Below are 18,429 nucleotides of genomic sequence, written 5' to 3'. Positions count from 1 at the left end.
TCACCGGCAGTCTGCTCCAGGCTCCCTTTTTGTGCTAAATTAAATCATTTACAGAATGAGATAAGAGGAAGAAATATTGAGGGTGGTTTGTTTTTTTTTTTAAATGAAAACAATTATTAAAAATAAACCTTTTAAAAGCCTTCGGGAGACTTTATTTTTGAAAAGGGACATCCCTACCAGTCTTTGGGGTAGGAACTCTATGCCTGACATGGTGCATGCGCTTTGCATCGCACCTAATTTCACGCCAGACCAGATTTGACCAAGTTGTGGCTGTTTGGAAAATCTCAGCTTGTAATTAGTAGAAACCTAGATATTATTCGGCAAAATTCCCTTGGAGTTCAACCCATGCCTGGATGTGATTTCTCCTCCCCGTTTCACCGCCGGGCTGCTGCAGGTGAGATTCCTCCCTCGAAATCGCAGAGGGCAGGAGCAGGTACTGTGGTAGGAGAGGGTCTGGGGGCAAAATTTGGCTGTGGCCACCCAGTGTGGGTGATAAAGGAGATTACTAATGCAGTCGCTGGCCAGACCTGTGAAGGTTGGCTTCGCTTCCAGAGAACTGGCTTGGGCACATTTAATTTGGAAATTCAATTTAATAGATAAAGCCTTGAGGTTTGATTTGCAGAGATGCTTCAGGCTTATAGCTGCAGTTGGCTTTCGCCAGAGCCAGAGCTCTGCTGGGAGACCGCAGGCTCTGAAAAATCAGAAGCGTTTCAGGTTGGGAATCCCAAATTGGTTCTGTCCTTCGGCGCGATCTCATCGAGCCTGGGTTTCGTTCTTGGGAGAATGGCCTTCCCTGGGCATCCCGTGTCAGGAGATGGGTGAGAACTTACTCATGAGCATCAGCAAGGTGTCAGAGCCAAGGAGAAGGCTGGGAGATGAGTCTGTCTGTTCCCAGGGTGAAGAGCGCCCACCAGAATGGTCTGGAGCTGCACACTGAACAGGGATAAATACGAATAAATATGCAATAGCTGCTCAGTGCCTCTCCACCTCTGCACCAGTAAGACAGACGAGGTGCCGAGGTCTCCAACGGGCTGTGAACCTGTAGTGAAAGACCATGGCAAGACGTGCATGAGCTTAAAGGCTGGGGAAGGGCTGCCCAGATGCCTTCAGCCTGGCCTTGCCTGCGGTGTGGGGACACATGCCTTTGCCTTTTGGCGTTTTGTCCTTTAATGACGGGTTTTCAAAGCTTGGTTTTGCCTGAGGTTGGTTGTTTTGTTGTTTAGATGCTGCAGTTGAGATCAGGAGGGTCACAAACACAAAGCTTTGCGCACGGTAATGAGCAAGGTTATCGATTTTTATGGTCATTTCTGCCCCAGAGCCTCTTGTTTGCTTTTCTCTGGCTGGTGGAGGTGGTGGTGGCAGTGACAACGTGCCAGGGAGGACTTGGGCAGAGGCAAAGCAAGCCTGCCAGGCAGGTGATGTCCACACCATGGCATCATCCCCTGTGATGTCCCCATGCTCACCACTCCAAAGCTGCTCCTCCAGCCCCCTGGGTGGAGGGGGAAAGTGGATGGACCATAAAGCCAGGAAAAAAGGCTGGAGGAGGAAGAGCCAAGCTGAAGGGCGGTAGCAGAAGCAGGACCAGACACCCAGAACCGGTCAGACTCAAGTGGGCCATGCAACCACGTAGGACCTCCCGGAGCTGCCACAGCGTGAGCCCCGAGCTCTGCCCTGTGTCCTCCTTGGGGGATCTGCTGCTGCTCCTGGGATTGGGAGTGCGCCGAGTGCAGTTTCCGTAGACAAAGCTTGAATTTGCAAGTGCATTTTCATAGAATCACAGAATCATGGAATCACAGGATGGTTTGGGTTGGAAGGGACCTTCAGAGATCATCTAGTCCAACACCCCTGCCATGGGCAGGGACATCTTCCGCTAGACCAGGTTGCTTAAAGCCCTGTCCAAACTGACCTTGAACATTACTAATGGTAGGACATCCACAACTTTTATGGGCATCCTGTGCCAGTGTCTCACCATCCTCATCATAAATCATTTCCTCCTAATGTCCAATCTAAACCTACCTTCTTTCAGTTTAAAAACATTGCCTGGAGTCTTCTCCAGGCTGAAGAACCCCAACTCTCTCAGCCTTTCTTCATAGGAGGGATGTTCCAGACCTCTGATCATCTTTGTGGCCTCCTCTGGACTCACTCCAACAGGTCCATGACCTTCTTATGTTGGGGGCCCCAGAGCTGGACACAGTACTCCAGGTGGGGTCTCATCAGAGCGGAGCAGAGGGGCGGAATCCCCTGTCTTGCCCTGCTGGCCACGCTGCTGGGGATGCAGCCCAGGATGCAGTTGGCTTTTTGGGCTGCAAGTGCAACATTGTCATCTCATGTCCAGTTTGTCACCCACCAGTATCCCCAGGTCCTGCTCTGCAGGGCTGTCTGTTCTCCATCCTGGAGACTGTCCCAACCCAGGTGTAGGACCTTGCACTTGGCCTTGTTGAACTTCACGAGTTTTCACCTGGGCCCACTCAAGCTTGTCCAGGCCCCGCTGGATGGCATCCCTTCCCACTAGTGTATCAACTCCACCACTCAGCTTGGTGTCATCTGCAAACCTGCTGACGGTGCACTCAATCCCATTGCCTGTATCATTGATGAAGATACCAAACAATATTGGTCCCAGTACCAAAGTTTGAGGGACACCACTCTCTACTGGTTTCCACTTGGACATTGAGCTGTTGACTGAAACTCCGAACGTGGCCATCCAGCCAATTCCTTATTCATCTAAGGAATCATGGTTGCCGTGAACCCTTCATGTGGAAACAAGAGGAGGTGGTGATACAAAACTCATCACAGAGGTTCCCCCCCTCCAGTCCCCCCCCAGCCTTTGTGCTATTACAGAAAAATTTATCTGTGCAATTCAGGGCACTTCTGTGTTGCGGGATCAATAAGGTTGAAATTTCTAGAGTGGCACGAGGGATTTAATCAGCAATTTTAATAGAAGCTGGAGCTTAAAGGCTCGCTATTGCTTTTAAAATCCCAGCCTGCCGCTGAACCGCGAAGCAGCAAAGCGCAGGCCATGCCAACCTCCTAATCCTAATAAGGTGTTAGATAGTCATAATTAGGCTTTAAAATTAGCTGTCAGACATGCTTTTCCGAGAGGAGCCTCCATCATCTTGTGTCATTAAAACTTGATTACGCGTCAGTTTTACCCGCAAATTGTTCCGTTTTTTTTCCCAATTTATAAACATGGAAGATGATATCTGCCTGGACTATTATGTTTAATACCCTTTTTAATATCGTAGCTGAATTGTCTGTGATTCAGCGGTCGGGAAACCGCAGCAAGTGTTAGCATTCAAGGCGGTGAAACCGCACAGCCTTGAGCTGGTCCACATCTCCAGACGCCCATCAGAAATGAAGCTTGATGCTGACAACTGGCAGCCTGCAAGGTCTTTGCCTGAAACGATGAGTTCAGAATAGAAAAAAAACATCCATAAGGTTGAAAACCAGGAGGTTGGTTGGTCTGTAGGTGACATTGTTGGGTTCCTGGAGGACCTTGTGATGGAGGAGTCTCCGCTTCTGCTGCTATGGTGAATACGGCCGTTTTGAACCTGCATTTCCTCTCGCTGCTTCCATCTCTCATTTAAATCTAGTTGCTGTTCTGCTAATGTGAGTCAGAAAAAGGGTCACAGCTATTCCGCTTTTTAATTAACACATTTTTTCCAATCTGCAGTAATCAGGAGGCGGTGAGATGCTGTTTGGGACTTCCTAGAAAGCTCCTTGTTATCTTCACGCTGTTTCAGTGCTGGGCGGATAATATGGGATATTAGCAGACTTGAAATCTTAGCCTTCATTAATTGCTGCCCTGAACACTGGTTGAGTAAATTAGTTCGTTATATTTGAGTGTTTAGACATCTTATCGCTGGGCTGAGCCTTGACTTCTCCTCTCCATCCTACACAGTCTTTGGGACCCGTTTGCTCTAAGGATGATTTCTCCCAGCCCTCCTGCAAGAGCTGGCTACCATTTCCCACCAGTAATCCCAGCCCACGTGCTTTTCCTTGCTCGTGCGAGCAGATTTTTTACCATTTCCATTTATTTTAACCATTCATAGAGCTGTGACCAGCACCTTGATGCCTCCATGGCACACTTGATGCAGTCCAAGGTGTGTCATGGCAGCAGCTCAGCTTTTAGTCTACCCTTAAAAAAACCCAAACCCTTAAAACACAACTTCAGGTATTCTTGAGGATTTTCCCCAATTCAGCTCTTAAGTAATAATGTTTCAGGGACAATTTCATAGAACCTTCCTTGGAAATGCCTCTAAAGGTTGAGAATTCAGGTGCCGTGTATCCTTGGTGCAGGGACATCCCATCCTCAGGGCAGGTGGCACCTTCTTTAGATGCTCTACTTGCCATGAGGTCTTACGGTACTTCACGGCTGGGTAATAATAATTGGATTTTGCAGCGTTATGGTGGACCTGCTTAAAGCCACCCCTTTGTTTTGGAGAGCAAAACTGGTGGAGAGTATGAGGGTCAACGCCATGTTCATCACAAGCCAACAGGTCGGAGGGTACCTTGAAAGGAAGCAGAAGAACGGAGATCCTTACGGGATGTCCTCACTCCAGGGAAATCCTTTAAAAAAACAGACAAATGTGATCAGACTTGCATTAGAGGATCTTGAGCTGCTACCACTGGGTCTTCCTGGAAGGCAAATATAATTTTATAAGCACCAGACAGCTCAGAACTTAATGCAAATAGTAGCAAAAACCCAAAGTGACACCCACAGCCATATCACGTCAGCTGATATCGCATTATCCTTTAAGTTATTTGTTGTTAGGTGAGGTTTATTTTTTGGGACAAATTTCCACGTTTTGGAAAGTATCCTTCATTTTATTTTGTTCCCCATATACTCACCATCTCCTAAATGCTGCAAGATAAGGTTTCTTTAGACCTTCGATAAAGTGTAAATCATCTGGGACTTGGATGCTCCAGCTAAAACGGGCTGTTGGGATGCTGGGGGGGTTCTGGGGAAGACTGGGAGATGCTGAAGTCCATTTTCTTTTCCTTGCATCCTAACAGAAGACAAAAATTGCTGCAATCTGCTGTCTCAGGATCACAAAGCTGAAAATATTGCAAGGGATATTTCCCTGGCTGCCCAACCACTGCCCTCCCAAGCCTGCTCCTCCCACCTTGCTCGTAGCCTGCCGTGCATGTTTACGGAGCAGAGAAAATGGCTTTTCTCAATGGCAGTAAAGCAGATTTCCTGCTTTTGTCGCTAATGCAAATAGCCTGCAGCAAACGGGACAGGTATAAAGGTGCTTGAGCATCGTGTGGAGTTGCCTCTCCCACCTGCAAGGCGAGCTGATGGTCACCACCCTCCTTTGCAGGAGGTGAAACTGCTCGGCACTGTCCACCTTGATGACACACTTCAAGACATCCGTCATTTTCACCTATTAATATGAAGGTTTGAACCATCGGTGTTGCTGCTTTTCTGGTCATTGCCTGGGGATATAGGCAGGGGACAGCAATACGGTGCCGTGAAATTAGATCCCCCAGCAATTAAATTCCGGTTTTGCTCATCACACCCCGAGCAAAAAAGGGTGAAAGGACAAAAATGTGGGGAGGAGAGAAGGAAAAACATTATTCTCTACAAGTAGCTGTGTAGAGATGGGTAAGTAGGTGTGGGGATAGTGCTGTCTTAGGTGATTTAAGTGCTGGTTGAGTCCCATCAAGTCATGCTTTGACCATTGGGAATGTTCATCAGCTCTTTGGCCCGGTGTAGGCAGCGTGGAAAGAGCTGCTGCTGGGCTGGGTGGAGAATGCAGGCCCGGCCGATGTGATCAATTAGCCAGGGGCTGGATGCTGGACCTTCATGTCTTGGCTTGGTGGGCTTCCTGGGACGTCAGTAGATGCTGGTTCATCTTGGTACATCTCGTCCATGCTGAGTGATGCTCAGCGAGCAGCTGGCGCACCATGAACAGCAGCTTGGGTTGCTCGTGTGCTGGATGGACCAGCTCTGCAGCTCTAAACGCTCACCCTAACTTGGACTACTCTTGTCTTCACCAGGGTACACTGCAGGGACTCCCTACAAGGTCCCACCAACCCAGAGTAACAACGCACCTCCTCCCTACTCGCCGTCTCCAAATCCGTACCAAACTGCTATGTACCCCATCAGAAGTGCCTATCCACAGCAGAACCTGTACACCCAGGTAGGTACCTCGCCGGCCACCGCTGCAGCTCACTGCCTCGCTCAACGGCATGTAGATGCAGCTGAGGTTCCTTGGCCGTCAGGGGCTAAGCACCCATGTCCTGGTGGGATGGAGTTGCACGTGCTGGGGGTTGGTGGGTCTCTGGGATGCTGGGGTCTCCTGCCTCCTCCATTGGATCCTCTGGATGAGATGTGGTCTTGCACACTTGTCGGTGTGCAGCGGAGTCAACGCAGTGGCATCTTGTACCTCGGCCAGGTTGGGAAATGGGTCCCTTCCTCCAAAATCACACACCTGACTGCTAGGGCTCACTGGCTCCAGGATGGTCCCTGCACCCACCTCTCCCCACCCTCCTCAGCTCTCAACGTTGCTCTTCCCCAGGGCCACAAATAAGTTTGGGGCACCACAAGGTCGACTTGCTGGTGGCTGTTGGCATCTCACTCAACTTGCATCACCCTCCTGCCACCTCACATGGGAAAGCTGCTGTGTCATCTTCACCAGTACAAGCTACTTCAGGCATGACCCAGATCCGTGTCCTCATGGAGGAGCTCCTCCCCGAGCACCTGGATGGATTTCAAGTACCATCTTCTCTGCTTCTGCATTGCCACCGCCTCCAGCTATTTGCTGGGGCCAAGATCCTCCACAGGGATGCAATTTAGGGCAGATGTCCTCTGAAAGTCACCTTGATGCCCCTTCCCAGTGAAGATCGCGAGCTCCTCAGACAAATCTAGCCCTACAGCTTCCCTAGCTTTCCCCCTCCTCTTTAATGTCAAATAACTTCTGCAGTTCCTACAACCTCATGGGGTGGTTTCTCCATGCCTTGCTGAGACTGGAGCATCTCCTCTTGCCAGTTTTGTCCACTGTCACCTCTCCTTCCATTAACTCAAACTGCTGGGGACCAAACCCATCCCTGCCTACTAGTTCCTCTCCGATCCCGGCTGCAGCGGGAGGTTGGCATCCACTACCAGTGCCTACCAGCAAGCCTGAGATGGAGCAGGGCTTGCAGATGCTGTTTCTCCATCTCTGCTTCCCAGGGACTGGCAAATAAGAGCTTCAACAGCGTGGAAGGGAATGACGTCGAGAAGGAGGTGCTTTGGTAGGTCCTTTCAGCACGTTGTGCTTGCAGCGCTCACCGCCTGGGATGTTCCTTCTCCACAGCTGATTTCTCAGTCACCTTTTCTTCATGAGCCTAATTTATCTTAGCACGTCCTTCTTCTTCCCCAAGGAAGTGCCTTTCAGCATCTGCAATTTGTCCTATCAACCTTTGCAGCTCCTGAAAGAAAGAAGTAATTTAATAGTTCCCCTGCATCTCCTTCTCCCCTTAACCCGTACCTTCAGAGGTTCTCTAATGGCTTGCACTAACACGCGATACAATCTCCCTTTGTTGTTTTAAATCCTCTAACCTTTCTGACCATCCCTGCTTTGCAGGTACTGGCGATGTCCCTTCCTGTCCTGGGAACAGCAGTTCCCTCCCTTGCACTTCTCATGTTTCAGGCCCTTCATTATTTTGGATGTGGACCTTTTTTCTGTTGGCTCCTTCCTTTTATTCCCAGCCATCCTTCCGCCCTTTTTTAAAAACCCCATGGGTCTCGGCAGCCTGGATTTCACAGCCCCTCTGTCTCCCATTGGAAACCCAAGAAGATGACACGCGTCCCGGACCAAGGCAACTGCCTTGGGATCAGCCGAAAGCCATGGCTTCTCCTTTTCTTCCATCTCTTGTTCATTTTCTGCTGACAGCTGAAGGTTTTTGCGTCCAGGCCCCATTTCATCCCACCAAATGGAGGTAGCACGGTTTGTCCTTGACAAGCTGACTCTCCGACCCATGACACTGATCCTCCTCCCAGTCCTGTTGCCTATGTCCATCCCGGGGACCATCCCACATGTCCCCAGTTCAGCTTCATCCTTGCTTGTCCAGATCTTCAGGCACAGGAGTTTGCTCATGGGAAGGACCAGCCCTTTGGCAGCGCTTGAATCACAGAATCATAGAATCTTCATGGTTGGAAAGGACCTTTGAGATCATCGAGTCCAACCATACACACACCCAAAAACCCCAAACCCCTACAATCTCTGCCACTAGAGCATGCCCTGAAGTGCCACATTTAGACGTTTCTTAAACACCTCTAGGGATGGTGACTCCACCATCTCCCTGGGCAGGCTGTTCCAGTGCCTGACCACTCTTTCAGTGAAGTAATTCTTCCTAATGTCTAATCTAAACCTCCCCTGCCGCAGCTTCAGACCATTTCCTCTGGTCCTGTCATTATTCACCTGGGAGAAGAGGCCAACACCCACCTCTCTCCAACCTCCTTTCAGGGAGTTGTGGAGGGCAATGAGGTCTCCCCTCAGCCTCCTCTTCTCCAAGCTAAACGTGCCCAGCTCCCTCAGCCTCTCCTCATATGACTTGGAGCCTCTCCTCATATGACTTGGAATGATGTCCCATGGGCAGCTCTTTGTACCAGCAGCTACGTGTGACACCTGCGTGTCTTAATGTTGATTCTGCAACACATCTGGAGGAGCTGAGGGCTTGAAATCTCCAAGTGAAGGACTGTCACAGCAGAGCTGCTCCGGGCTCCTGATGCAGGCTGGGTTTGGGAACCTCCTGTGTCCCATCTGGTGCGGGGGGTAGGTGTGGGGCTGCGCAGGATCGTCCCCAAGAGCATCACTGCTCTCTCCGTAGCAGGATCTGCAGCCGCAGCTGCTCTAACTCCTTGCTGACAGCACGGTCTGTGTCACCGCGCTGACACCCCCTGCACACAGAGCTGGTGATGGCCTCGAAATAAAATACCAGGCTTCAAGTCACTGCTTGGGCTTGTGCTTTCAATCGAATGACAAAGACAATGATGGGGTTTTTTTTCTCTTTCTCAAACAGGGAGCTTATTATACCCAGCCAGTGTACGCGGCCCAGCCTCACGTTATCCATCACACCACCGTGGTTCAGCCCAACAGCATCCCATCGGCCATCTATCCGGCCCCGGTCGCTGCGCCCAGGACCAACGGTGTGGCCATGGGGATGGTCGCTGGGACCACCATGGCAATGTCAGCAGGTAAGAAGGAAAACCTTGCCGTGGTCTGAGCCCCAGTTTCATCTCTCGGCTGGGATGTATCCAAACCGCCTGAGCAGGAGATGTGTCCTGGATGAAAAGCCCTCTGTGCATCCCACGTCCTTGCAGCTTGCAGAATTGCCACGCACACAGCTAATTGCAGTTTCTCCTGCTGGTTTTGCTGGCTGCTTACCACCCTTTGCAGGCAAAAAAAAAATCAATTAATTTGCTCCTGATACTGATCTAACTCGGTTTTTAAGGTAGCAGAGGAGACCTTTTGTTTGGCTCACTCTAAAGGGATACACTTACATCCTTAAATATATTCCTTAAATATATTATTTTCCTCTGCCTGTTCTGTAAGTAGAATCACAGAATCATAAAACTGCCTAGGTTGGAAGAGACCTTTTGGATCGTCGAGTCCAGCCATCTGTCCAGTCCAACACTGACAAGTTACCACTACCCCATGTCCCTCAGCACCACGTCTGCCCGGCTTTTAAATCCCTCCAGGGATGGCGACTCCACCACTGCCCTGGGCAGCCTGGTCCAATGCTTGACAACCCTTTTGATGTAGAAATTTTTCCTAATACCTAATCTAAACCTCCCCTGGCGCAACTTGAGGCCATTTCCTCTTGTCCTAAGTTATTCCTAAGTAGAGGAATACCCAAATTTGTTCTTCAACTACTCTTGTGTTTCTACCCTCAAATTCCTTTTCTAGGATACTTATGGTCTTACTGCATATATTGGGCCAAATGAACATTAACTTTGGTTTATGTATCCCAAATCCTCTGCATTTTTTGTGCGGGAAGGCTTCATGCTGCCATTAAACGAAAGCACATTAAGTAAGGATATGGGCGGGTTGTATTTTTTCCAAAGCCTCTATTTCTCTCATTAACAATTCTTAGGATCGTGGGTTGAATTATGCCAAGAAATGCATCTGGGTTAGCTGTGAAATAAGACTCTGTTATGGTTCGCAGTGCCTGTTACAAGCGGAGATATTGCAGCCTGGGTATGACAAGAACCACTCAGCGAGAGATTTATTGTTGCTTATACTGAGAAGTGGAGAGATGTAATTAATGCACGTGGGATATCTTAAAATTTAGTTAGTAGCATTTGTAGGGAGATACCAAGAAATTCAGCGTACAGTTGCTCTGAGCGCCCAGTTGTGCTCAGAACAGAGTGGTTTGGGGCAGTATTCTCCCTCCCCACGTCTGCTGAAGGCACCGTGCAAATCCTCGCCTAAAATCCCTCTGCGTATCAGCTGCAGACGAAAAGAAAAGAAGCTGCACCGGGCAAGTCCTGCTGCTTCGTGGCCGGGAGAGGATCACTCCTTCTGCTGCATCCCAAGGCTCTCGGCGGGTTTAAATGAAGCAAAAGAGCTCCGCTGCCCTCGGGAGAGGAGCAGCAAAGCTCATCTTAATTTTCCCGGCGTGGTCCGGGTTTTTTTCTCATCTCCTTTTGCAACCCTCATCCCTTCCAGTTTGGTCCTTAAGTGTTTCAGATTGCTGCAGTGATCTGCTGCTGCAATTTCGCCCGGTGCCTTCAGCAGGTGGAAGATGTCAGCAGGTTAGTGGCTGGTTCTGCTGCTGGTTCTGCTGCTCGTCTTTAGGGACAAGGAAAATGGGAAAAAGGTGAGTTGAGGGCAGAAAATAGCATGGAAAAGATGCTGGAGCTTCAGGTGGGTTTATTCTGTTCATGGAATCGCATGAGTCAAACGCCTTCGATCCAGGTCTCACGGGCAGAATAATATTTGGGAGAATTGAAGAAGACAAAAAAGGCAGCTGATGCTGTGCCTGCCCCTCGGATGCGGTCTGCAGCACCAAACCCTAGGGGTACCGCTCCCCTGAAGCTCTCCTCCTTGCTAAATATTTCTCCGTGCCGTTGCAGGAACCTTGTTGACCACCCCACAACACACCGCCATCGGAGCACATCCAGTTTCCGTGCCAACGTACAGGGCTCAAGGAACCCCCACCTACAGCTACGTACCTCCACACTGGTAAACCCACTGGCCAATTCATGTAAGTGCTGCCTTTGCGGGTCCTGCTCTTGCCCTTGTCAATTAGCCACCGAGCGCCGCCATCGCTTCTCTCCTTCCTCCAAAGCTGCTGAATCCCTTTGTCCGGGCAATGTTTTGACTCCGCGGGAGCCATTTGGCACCGCTTCCCAGCAGGGAGAGCGGCATGGCCTGCTGTCCTGGGGCTACGGAGGGCGTTAGCAGAGCGCGGCATCCCTTGACCTTACATCTTGCTTCTCGGTGCATGCAAGGCTTCACCGGTGACCTCAGTGGCTTAAAGTCACTCGGAGTGCAGTCGGACACTGGAGAGTAGAAGTTTTCATGCTTGAAGGTTTTGGATGCATCACACTCTTTCATAGAATCACAGGGAATGGTTCAGGTTGGAAGGGACCTTAAAGACCATCCAGTCCCACCCTCTGCCCTGGGCAGGGACACCTCCCACCAGCCCAGCTTGCTCCAAGCCCCGTCCAACCTGGCCTTGAACCCCTCCAGGGATGGGGCAGCCACAGCTTCTCTGGGCAACCTGGGCCAGGGGCTCACCCCCCTCACAGCAAAGAATTTCTGCCCGAGATCTCATCTAAACCTCCCCTCTTCCAGTTTAAAACCATTATCCCTTGTCCTGTGGCTCCACTCCCCGATCAAGAGTCCCTCCCCAGCTTTCATGTCACTTGAATATGTTTTTTTTTTCCTGCTAAAACGTGCTGGGAGATCATACTGTTCATTAGCTCCGGGGTTGCGTGCAGATGCCTGCAACTGCCTGCAGGTTCGTGTCCTGCTCAGAATCCCAGAAATCCCAGCTGGTTGTTTAAACGGCCTCCGTGTCTTTCTGGAGCCCTTGGTCCATCATGCCCAATTAACGGGCAGCGCGGCTGATGGGAACACACGACGCTGCACGGGGAGGCAGCCGAGATCCCATCCAGCCCGGGGGGTTATCTGAAATCTCTCCTTGCTGCATACATGATGCTGGGCTAATCTTGCCCATGACAAATTGTTGTGCAATTAGCAGAGAGCATCCCATCTGCATATTTTTAATCCTGTCGGATTGGATATCACCGGCGAGCTGCTGTTTTCTCAGCTCTGTGCCCAAGAAATTGCACAGAATCACAGAATGCTTCGGGTTGGAAGGGACTCTGAAGATCATCCAGTTCCACCCCCCTGCCCTGGGCAGGGACACCTCCCACCAGACCAGGTTGCTCCAAGCCCTGTCCAACCTGGCCTTGAACCCCTCCAGGGATGGGGCAGCCACAGCTTCTCTGGGCAACCTGGGCCAGGGGCTCACCGCCCTCACAGCCAAGAATTTCTGCCTGAGATCCAATCTAAATCTCCTCTCTTGCAGTTTGAGGTCGTTACCCCGTGTCCTATCGTTACACTCCCTGATAAAGAGTCCCTCCCCATCCTTCCTGTAGGCCCCTTTAGGGACTGGAAGGCTGCTATAAGGTCTCCGCGGAGCCTTCTCTTCTCCAGGCTGAACACCCCCAGCTCTCTCAGCCTGTCCTCACAGAGAGGGACTCCAGCCCTCCCAGCATCTCCGGGGCCTCCTCTGGCCCCGCTCCAACAGGTCCATGTCCTTCTTGTGCTGAGGACTCCAGAGCTGGATGCAATGCTCCAGGTGGGGTCTCACCAGAGCAGAGCAGAGGGGCAGAATCCCCCCCCTCGCCCTGCTGCCCACGCTGCTGGGGATGCAGCCCAGGCTGCGGGGGCGTTTCTGGGCTGCCAGTGCTCATCGCCTGCTCGTGTTGAACTTCTCAATTGCCCATAGAGCGGTGTGAGGGATGGTTTAATCCCGTATACATCGACTATACGTGGCGCAGAGGAGAGAACAGCCTGGTCTGATCCTGCGCCGCTTGCTTCTAACGCCTTATTTTTAATCTCTATGCTCTCTTCCAGATCCGGAGTCAAACATTGTATGCAACTACACAAGTCTTACATCGGTGCTGTGGCGGCTGTACTGCAGCACCTCGTCTGTTTGCAAGAACAAAAGAAAAAAAAAAAAAGTGCAAGGGTCACTTTATGCATTCTTTAGTGGTTTTTGTAAAAGCTGCTTTTTCTAATCTTCTGCCTCTTTTTTTTTTTTTTTTTTTTTCCTCTCCTCCTTCCTCCTCCCCAACCCACATAAATTGTGTAACACACATACTGACACTGAGCAATAGTAAAGTTCTCTCTTTGGTCCTATCATTTGAAAGCTCAGAATATTCACTTTTCCAGCATTGCCCAGCTGAGTGGTGCAAAGATCCCCCACTTCTTGTTCGTTTGGGTTCTTTTCGTTATTTTTTTCTGTTGTCGTTGTTGTTGACGAGAGCCTAGATTTTCTTTGGCTAGTAAGAGTGGTCGATGTTCAGGGTACTATGTGAAAAGCACAGCGCTGGTAGGCAGGCTTATTCCAATTTGGTTTGGGTATTTTTAGTTGGATAATATAAATTATTTAATCTTCCATAACATATTACAAGAAAATTGGTGTCTTCCAGATAGCTGTCGTGATAGATTATACATGCATTATCTGCAGTGGAATTCTGAACTCATCCCTTCTTTTGTAGGAGTAAGAGAATATAAATATAATTAGCGACGTAACACACTTGTCTTAGGAAGTAGGAGGACTGGTCACCATCGGGTCTTTGGTCTGCTGTTTCCAACTGGGCAAACGGACCTTGCGTGATGGGAAGAGAGCAGCGGAGAGACGCGTGCCCTGGTAGCATCTCGCACCTTTTGGGAAAACGATATGCTCCCCGTCAGCCACGTCCTGGGGCTGTGCGAGGGAGAAGGCAGCTCCTTCCTTGCATGCAACCGTTTGCAGGCAGAGATGTGCTGGGCGGCTGGTGAAGAAAGCAAGGAGACGTCCAAGGGTTGGTCTGAAGAGCTTCTCCAGGTCCAGGGGTTAGTCTGAAAAGCTTCTCCAGGTCCAAGGATTGGTCTGAAGAGCTTCTCCAGGTCCAAGAGTTGATCTGAAGAGCTTCTCCAGGTCCAGGGGTTGTTCTGAAGAGCTTCTCCAGAGTCTGGTGGTGTGGGGAAAGAGGGCGGCTGGTTGATGGAGAAGAGTCTCTGAGGCAGGACGAGGGGGAAGGACAGGTGGCTTCACCTTGCACCCACATCATCAGCAGGGCTGAGACCAAACCATGATGCCTGCATGGTGATTAAGGTGGCGCTCCGTTCTTTGGGTTACAGCGGGCTTGGAGGCTCAGGAGAAACGTTCATCCAGGCACAAATCCTGGAAATGTAGAGGAAGGCTGGAGAGGGGGATGATGTCCAGCTGCTCTGCTTGGTGAGCATGGAGAAGCAGGGGGAAGAGGAAGCAATAGCAATAAACATGTCACCTTCCTCGAGGAAGGCACCTGAGAAAAGACAAGAGCAAGGAAGGTGATCCACGGTTGACGTGGACCAGTCTGGGAGACAATGGGCATGCAGAGGCTGTGGGTTTTGGGGTTGTTTCGGGGGTTTTTGGGACGTTTTGAGGACGTGAAGCCAACCACAGCCAGTGACATCCCACCTCGGGGTGTCCAGGTAGAGCAATAAGTTGTCTCAAGGGCAGCAATGAGAGTGTTCATATTGACAGACAACGCTTGCGGCCAGTTTGAGTTATTTTAAAGTCCTTATCCCTAAACCCAGCATAGAAACAAGGTTTTTTTCTTATTTTTTTTTCCCTAAGAGAAAAAACATCGTTGGGTTTCGATTTTTCCCTCAAGCGTGCCAAAGGAGTTGCATTCACACAGAGATGTTTGCAACTCTCATGTCTCCTGGGCTCCGAGGTCATCACAGCGGGCCAAATCCAGAGCCTTTAAAGAGGTCAGGTTAGGAGACATGTGGGTGGGAGTCCCTCCTGGTGCTGCTTGGTGTGGATTTCCAACCCATGTGTGGTGCTGAGTCAACGCCCAGATGTCTCTGCTTGTTGCCCTGCTTTGGTCATGCCTGGATCACCTCTCCAGATGGAGGTGAGGACAGTGAGGACCAACTCTGGAGGGTCACCTTGACCAGGACACCTTGACACCTCCTGTAGAGGTCAGACAGGAGGGTCTTTCAGAAGATCAAGGTGACAGGTTGTTGGCACCTGGGTGAGACCTTGCTCTTGGTGATGTCTCCCAGCTTGGCTTCTGCTGACATTGGGAGGAGCTACTGGAGCTCCTTCCCATAAGCATGGTCCAGATGGGGAGAAACAAGCTTAGGGTCCCAAGAGGACTTTTTCGACCGCTGATTGGTCCCAGGTTGTTTGTCAGGTCAGGTGTTGGCACCAACGCTTCTGTTTCAGGGTTGTTTTGTTGGTTCTGCTGGTTTTAAAGGACATCTAGCAAAGCTCTGGTTGACCTTCCCAGCCTCATGGGGAACAAAGTGGGTGAAGACCGAACACCAGTGCTGTGGGGTGGGGAAGGTGGATTTCTCCCGTGTAGTACTTTGGCTTGCACTTTGAGTTTGTATAAAAGAAAAAGAGAAGAAAAAAAAGAAAAAGACGAAATAATCAGAGGGTTGCCCCATCAAACTTGGCAAAGCCAAGGGTTAGCATGTAAAGAGACGTTTGGAAATAACGATGCTACATCATCCCTCCCCTGTTTGTAGCAAGCTACAGTTAAGCCTGGGCCAAAAAAAAACCAAAATGCCCAATAAAGCACAGGATTTGAAGACCTCTCAAATATCCTTTTTTTGCTCTCACTGTTGACTTCACGTTACGTATCAGCATTAAAACAAATAGAATAGAGTAAGCTCTAATGTAAAGGCACTACGACTTGCAGGGGCCAGCAAGCTTCATTATCACAGCCCGGGCTCTGCAGAGGAGGACCTTTCCCAGCAGAGCTCCGCCAGCAGACACCGTCCTACCACTGGCCTAAGCACCCTTCACCCTTAACTGCATTAGGAACGATTGCTAAAATTTTGGCCCATGGCTAGGAAGGAGATGCTAGGCTTTCTCCGGAAAGGAAAGAAAACACTAAAGGTGGGGTAGAAAGCTCCAGGAGCTGAGCACGGAGGATCACCCAGTGTTATCGCTAATGAAACGTGACGTGGGGCGGTTTACTTTTAATTCCTTCGTTTGGATTAGTAGTAGATCCGATGTTCCTCATCCCGTTATGCCCAGGCAGAAATACTCATTAACTCAACCAGGGTGTGAAGAGGTGAAATAGTCGCCGTCTGTTGGGTGAGAGGCTTTGATGAGCACATTTGGCCACTGGTGTTGGGTTTAGGCTTGGACCACTGCATGGCTCCAGGGCCACCACATGGCTCCAGGCTTGGGTAGCTCCTTCCCAAGGTGGCTTCATGGGGCCGTGGTGGTGGGGAGATACTCCCTGCCACCACGTAGCTTGATGCCCCCTGGCTCATGTCAGAGGTGACCTGCAGCCCTGTGCCCTTCCCCATGGAGGGACGTGGTTTTTCAGCTAGATAGAAGGATGGGGGGAAAGCTCCCATGATCCCAAGCCCTTTCCTTGGCCAAGTCGTGGCTTAAGTGAAGATTCTAGGGCGGTCGCAGCCCAGTGGGGGACTCCCTTGGTTGGGGGGCACACTGATGAGAGCCACCAGTTTCTCAAATATTTCATTCCAACAAAGCTTTGCCCACGTTAGTGAAGGAAAAGGGTTTCCCGCGGTGAAGGATCCCACGGGGCGTTAGCAGGGAAGAGCAGGAAGGGTTAAACCACCCTTAGCAGGGCGGCACCAGTGTCTCTGAGATTAAAATTCCAGCTAAAGAGGAAGGAAAATAACTCTCAAACCGCTGTTACGGCCATTAACTCGTCCCTGCTGTTACCTTTGCTTTAAAACATGAGATTTGAGGGGGGGGAGGGAAGGCATATTAATAGTGGTGGCGGCCCCCCAATCCACATGAGCCCCTTGGAGCCTGTCCCCATCACGCCTCCAAGCGGCTGAAGCCTCCGGGCGAGGATTTGCTCCGGTATTTTTAGGAATGATAATAACCCAGTCCAGCTTTTTGCAGTTTCAAGATGTAATTACCACAAAGTGTTATTTCGGGGCGGGGGGGCTTGTTTTAATGATGGATGTTTTCAGGGTATCAGGTTTTTCGCCCAGCCGTCCTGCTGAATCCGGTCCTTCCCGGAGAGACTCCCTCCTCTCTGCCATCTCCTCCCTCCCCTCCTGCATCCCGGCGGATGCAGCCCCGCAGGGGATATGGGATGATGTGGTACCCGGCCGGAGGGTGTGAGACCGGCAGAAAAACCACATTTGGGGGTTTATTTTTGATAGGAAAACCCAACCACCCGACAATAGCAATAAGAGCCGCTGGATTCCCATAAATCCAGGTTTTGGGGTTGGTTTTGGTTTTTTTTTTTTTTAATTGTCAATTTTTTCAGGCCCTCTGAGCATCTATCATCCCCAAAACGTGGTGACCCTCTGCCCATCTTCCCTTTGCTTTGCCATCAGCGCTGGGCTGTCGGCAGGATCAGGCTCTGGATATTTTCTCTGCTGTGTGCTGGCATTCCCATAGGGAGAAAATGGAAAATAAAGCCTTGTTATGGAGCTTGGGAGGAAGGAGAGCTTGGAAAAGGTGTTTTTCTGGTGTGTTGCACCGTGGCACTTACAGATTCCTTAGTAACCGGGTAAAATAACCTGTTACAGGGATGTTTGCAAAGCAGGAATAGCAAAAATATGTGGTTGAGCGGCAGCAATTCCCGGTTGGAAATGCTCACTTGTGCTGTTTGTAGGGAAAAAAAATCCTGTTGCAACGCGGCCACTTGCAGCAAGGCTGCATCTTCCTGCAAGGGCTGGGACTGAGGTGGTGGTGGAGGTGGGGGTGGGGGCTGGGTTTTTCCTGGGGCGAAGGGGGTTCAGGATGAGGGAGCGATCCGCAGGGTCAGCAGGCAGTGGGAAGCACAGGGAAAAGGAGACAGCAAGGGTGCAGGATCGCACCCAAACCCTCCCATCCCCATAGCACCCATCCCCACCGGGTTCCCCCCCCCATCTTTCTCCGTAATTAATTTTTTTAATTCATTTCGACGGCCAGGCCAGCTGGGTTTTTTCAAATATTATTGGACCTCTTAAGCAAAAATAAATACAAAAAAATAAGAAAAAAAAAAAAAATTAAAACCCAAGAGTAACCATGTCTTCCAAGTCTTAAGTCTCCAAGGTGTGTAGGCAACATGGCCTTGAACTGATGCCCTGGAAAGCCCCACAGCCTCGGTTTGTCCATCTGAAGCGTAAATTTGGGTTTTTTCTCTGCCCCCTCCCCAGTTTGTTTTCTGTTCTGGTTTTGGTTCTGAAGATCAGGTCGTGATCTCCCTGACAGATTTCAGCCAAGAGTTTGTAACTGTATGAT

General features: G+C 50.4%; 1 protein-coding gene across 12 annotated transcripts in view; it reads left to right on the top strand.

Moving 5' to 3' along the window:
* The window catches only part of FAM168A (family with sequence similarity 168 member A), a 222,045-nt gene extending 203,632 nt beyond the window's left edge, over positions 1–18,413 (top strand). For all 12 annotated transcript variants that reach the window (XM_063327618.1, XM_063327609.1, XM_063327529.1 and 9 more), the window contains 4 exons: positions 6,001–6,143; positions 9,007–9,181; positions 11,063–11,193; positions 13,077–18,413. In XM_063327618.1, coding sequence (XP_063183688.1) covers positions 6,001–6,143; positions 9,007–9,181; positions 11,063–11,175 — 431 coding nt within the window. In that variant the 3' untranslated portion in view covers positions 11,176–11,193; positions 13,077–18,413. The remainder of the gene's footprint in view (positions 1–6,000; positions 6,144–9,006; positions 9,182–11,062; positions 11,194–13,076) is intronic.
* The last annotated feature ends 16 nt before the right edge of the window (positions 18,414–18,429 follow it).

Source organism: Chroicocephalus ridibundus, chromosome 1 (assembly GCF_963924245.1).
Source record: "Chroicocephalus ridibundus chromosome 1, bChrRid1.1, whole genome shotgun sequence".
Classification (NCBI taxonomy): domain Eukaryota; kingdom Metazoa; phylum Chordata; class Aves; order Charadriiformes; family Laridae; genus Chroicocephalus; species Chroicocephalus ridibundus.
The sequence above is the reverse complement of the archived record's forward strand: the minus strand, read 5'-3'. Positions and strand labels throughout refer to the sequence as shown.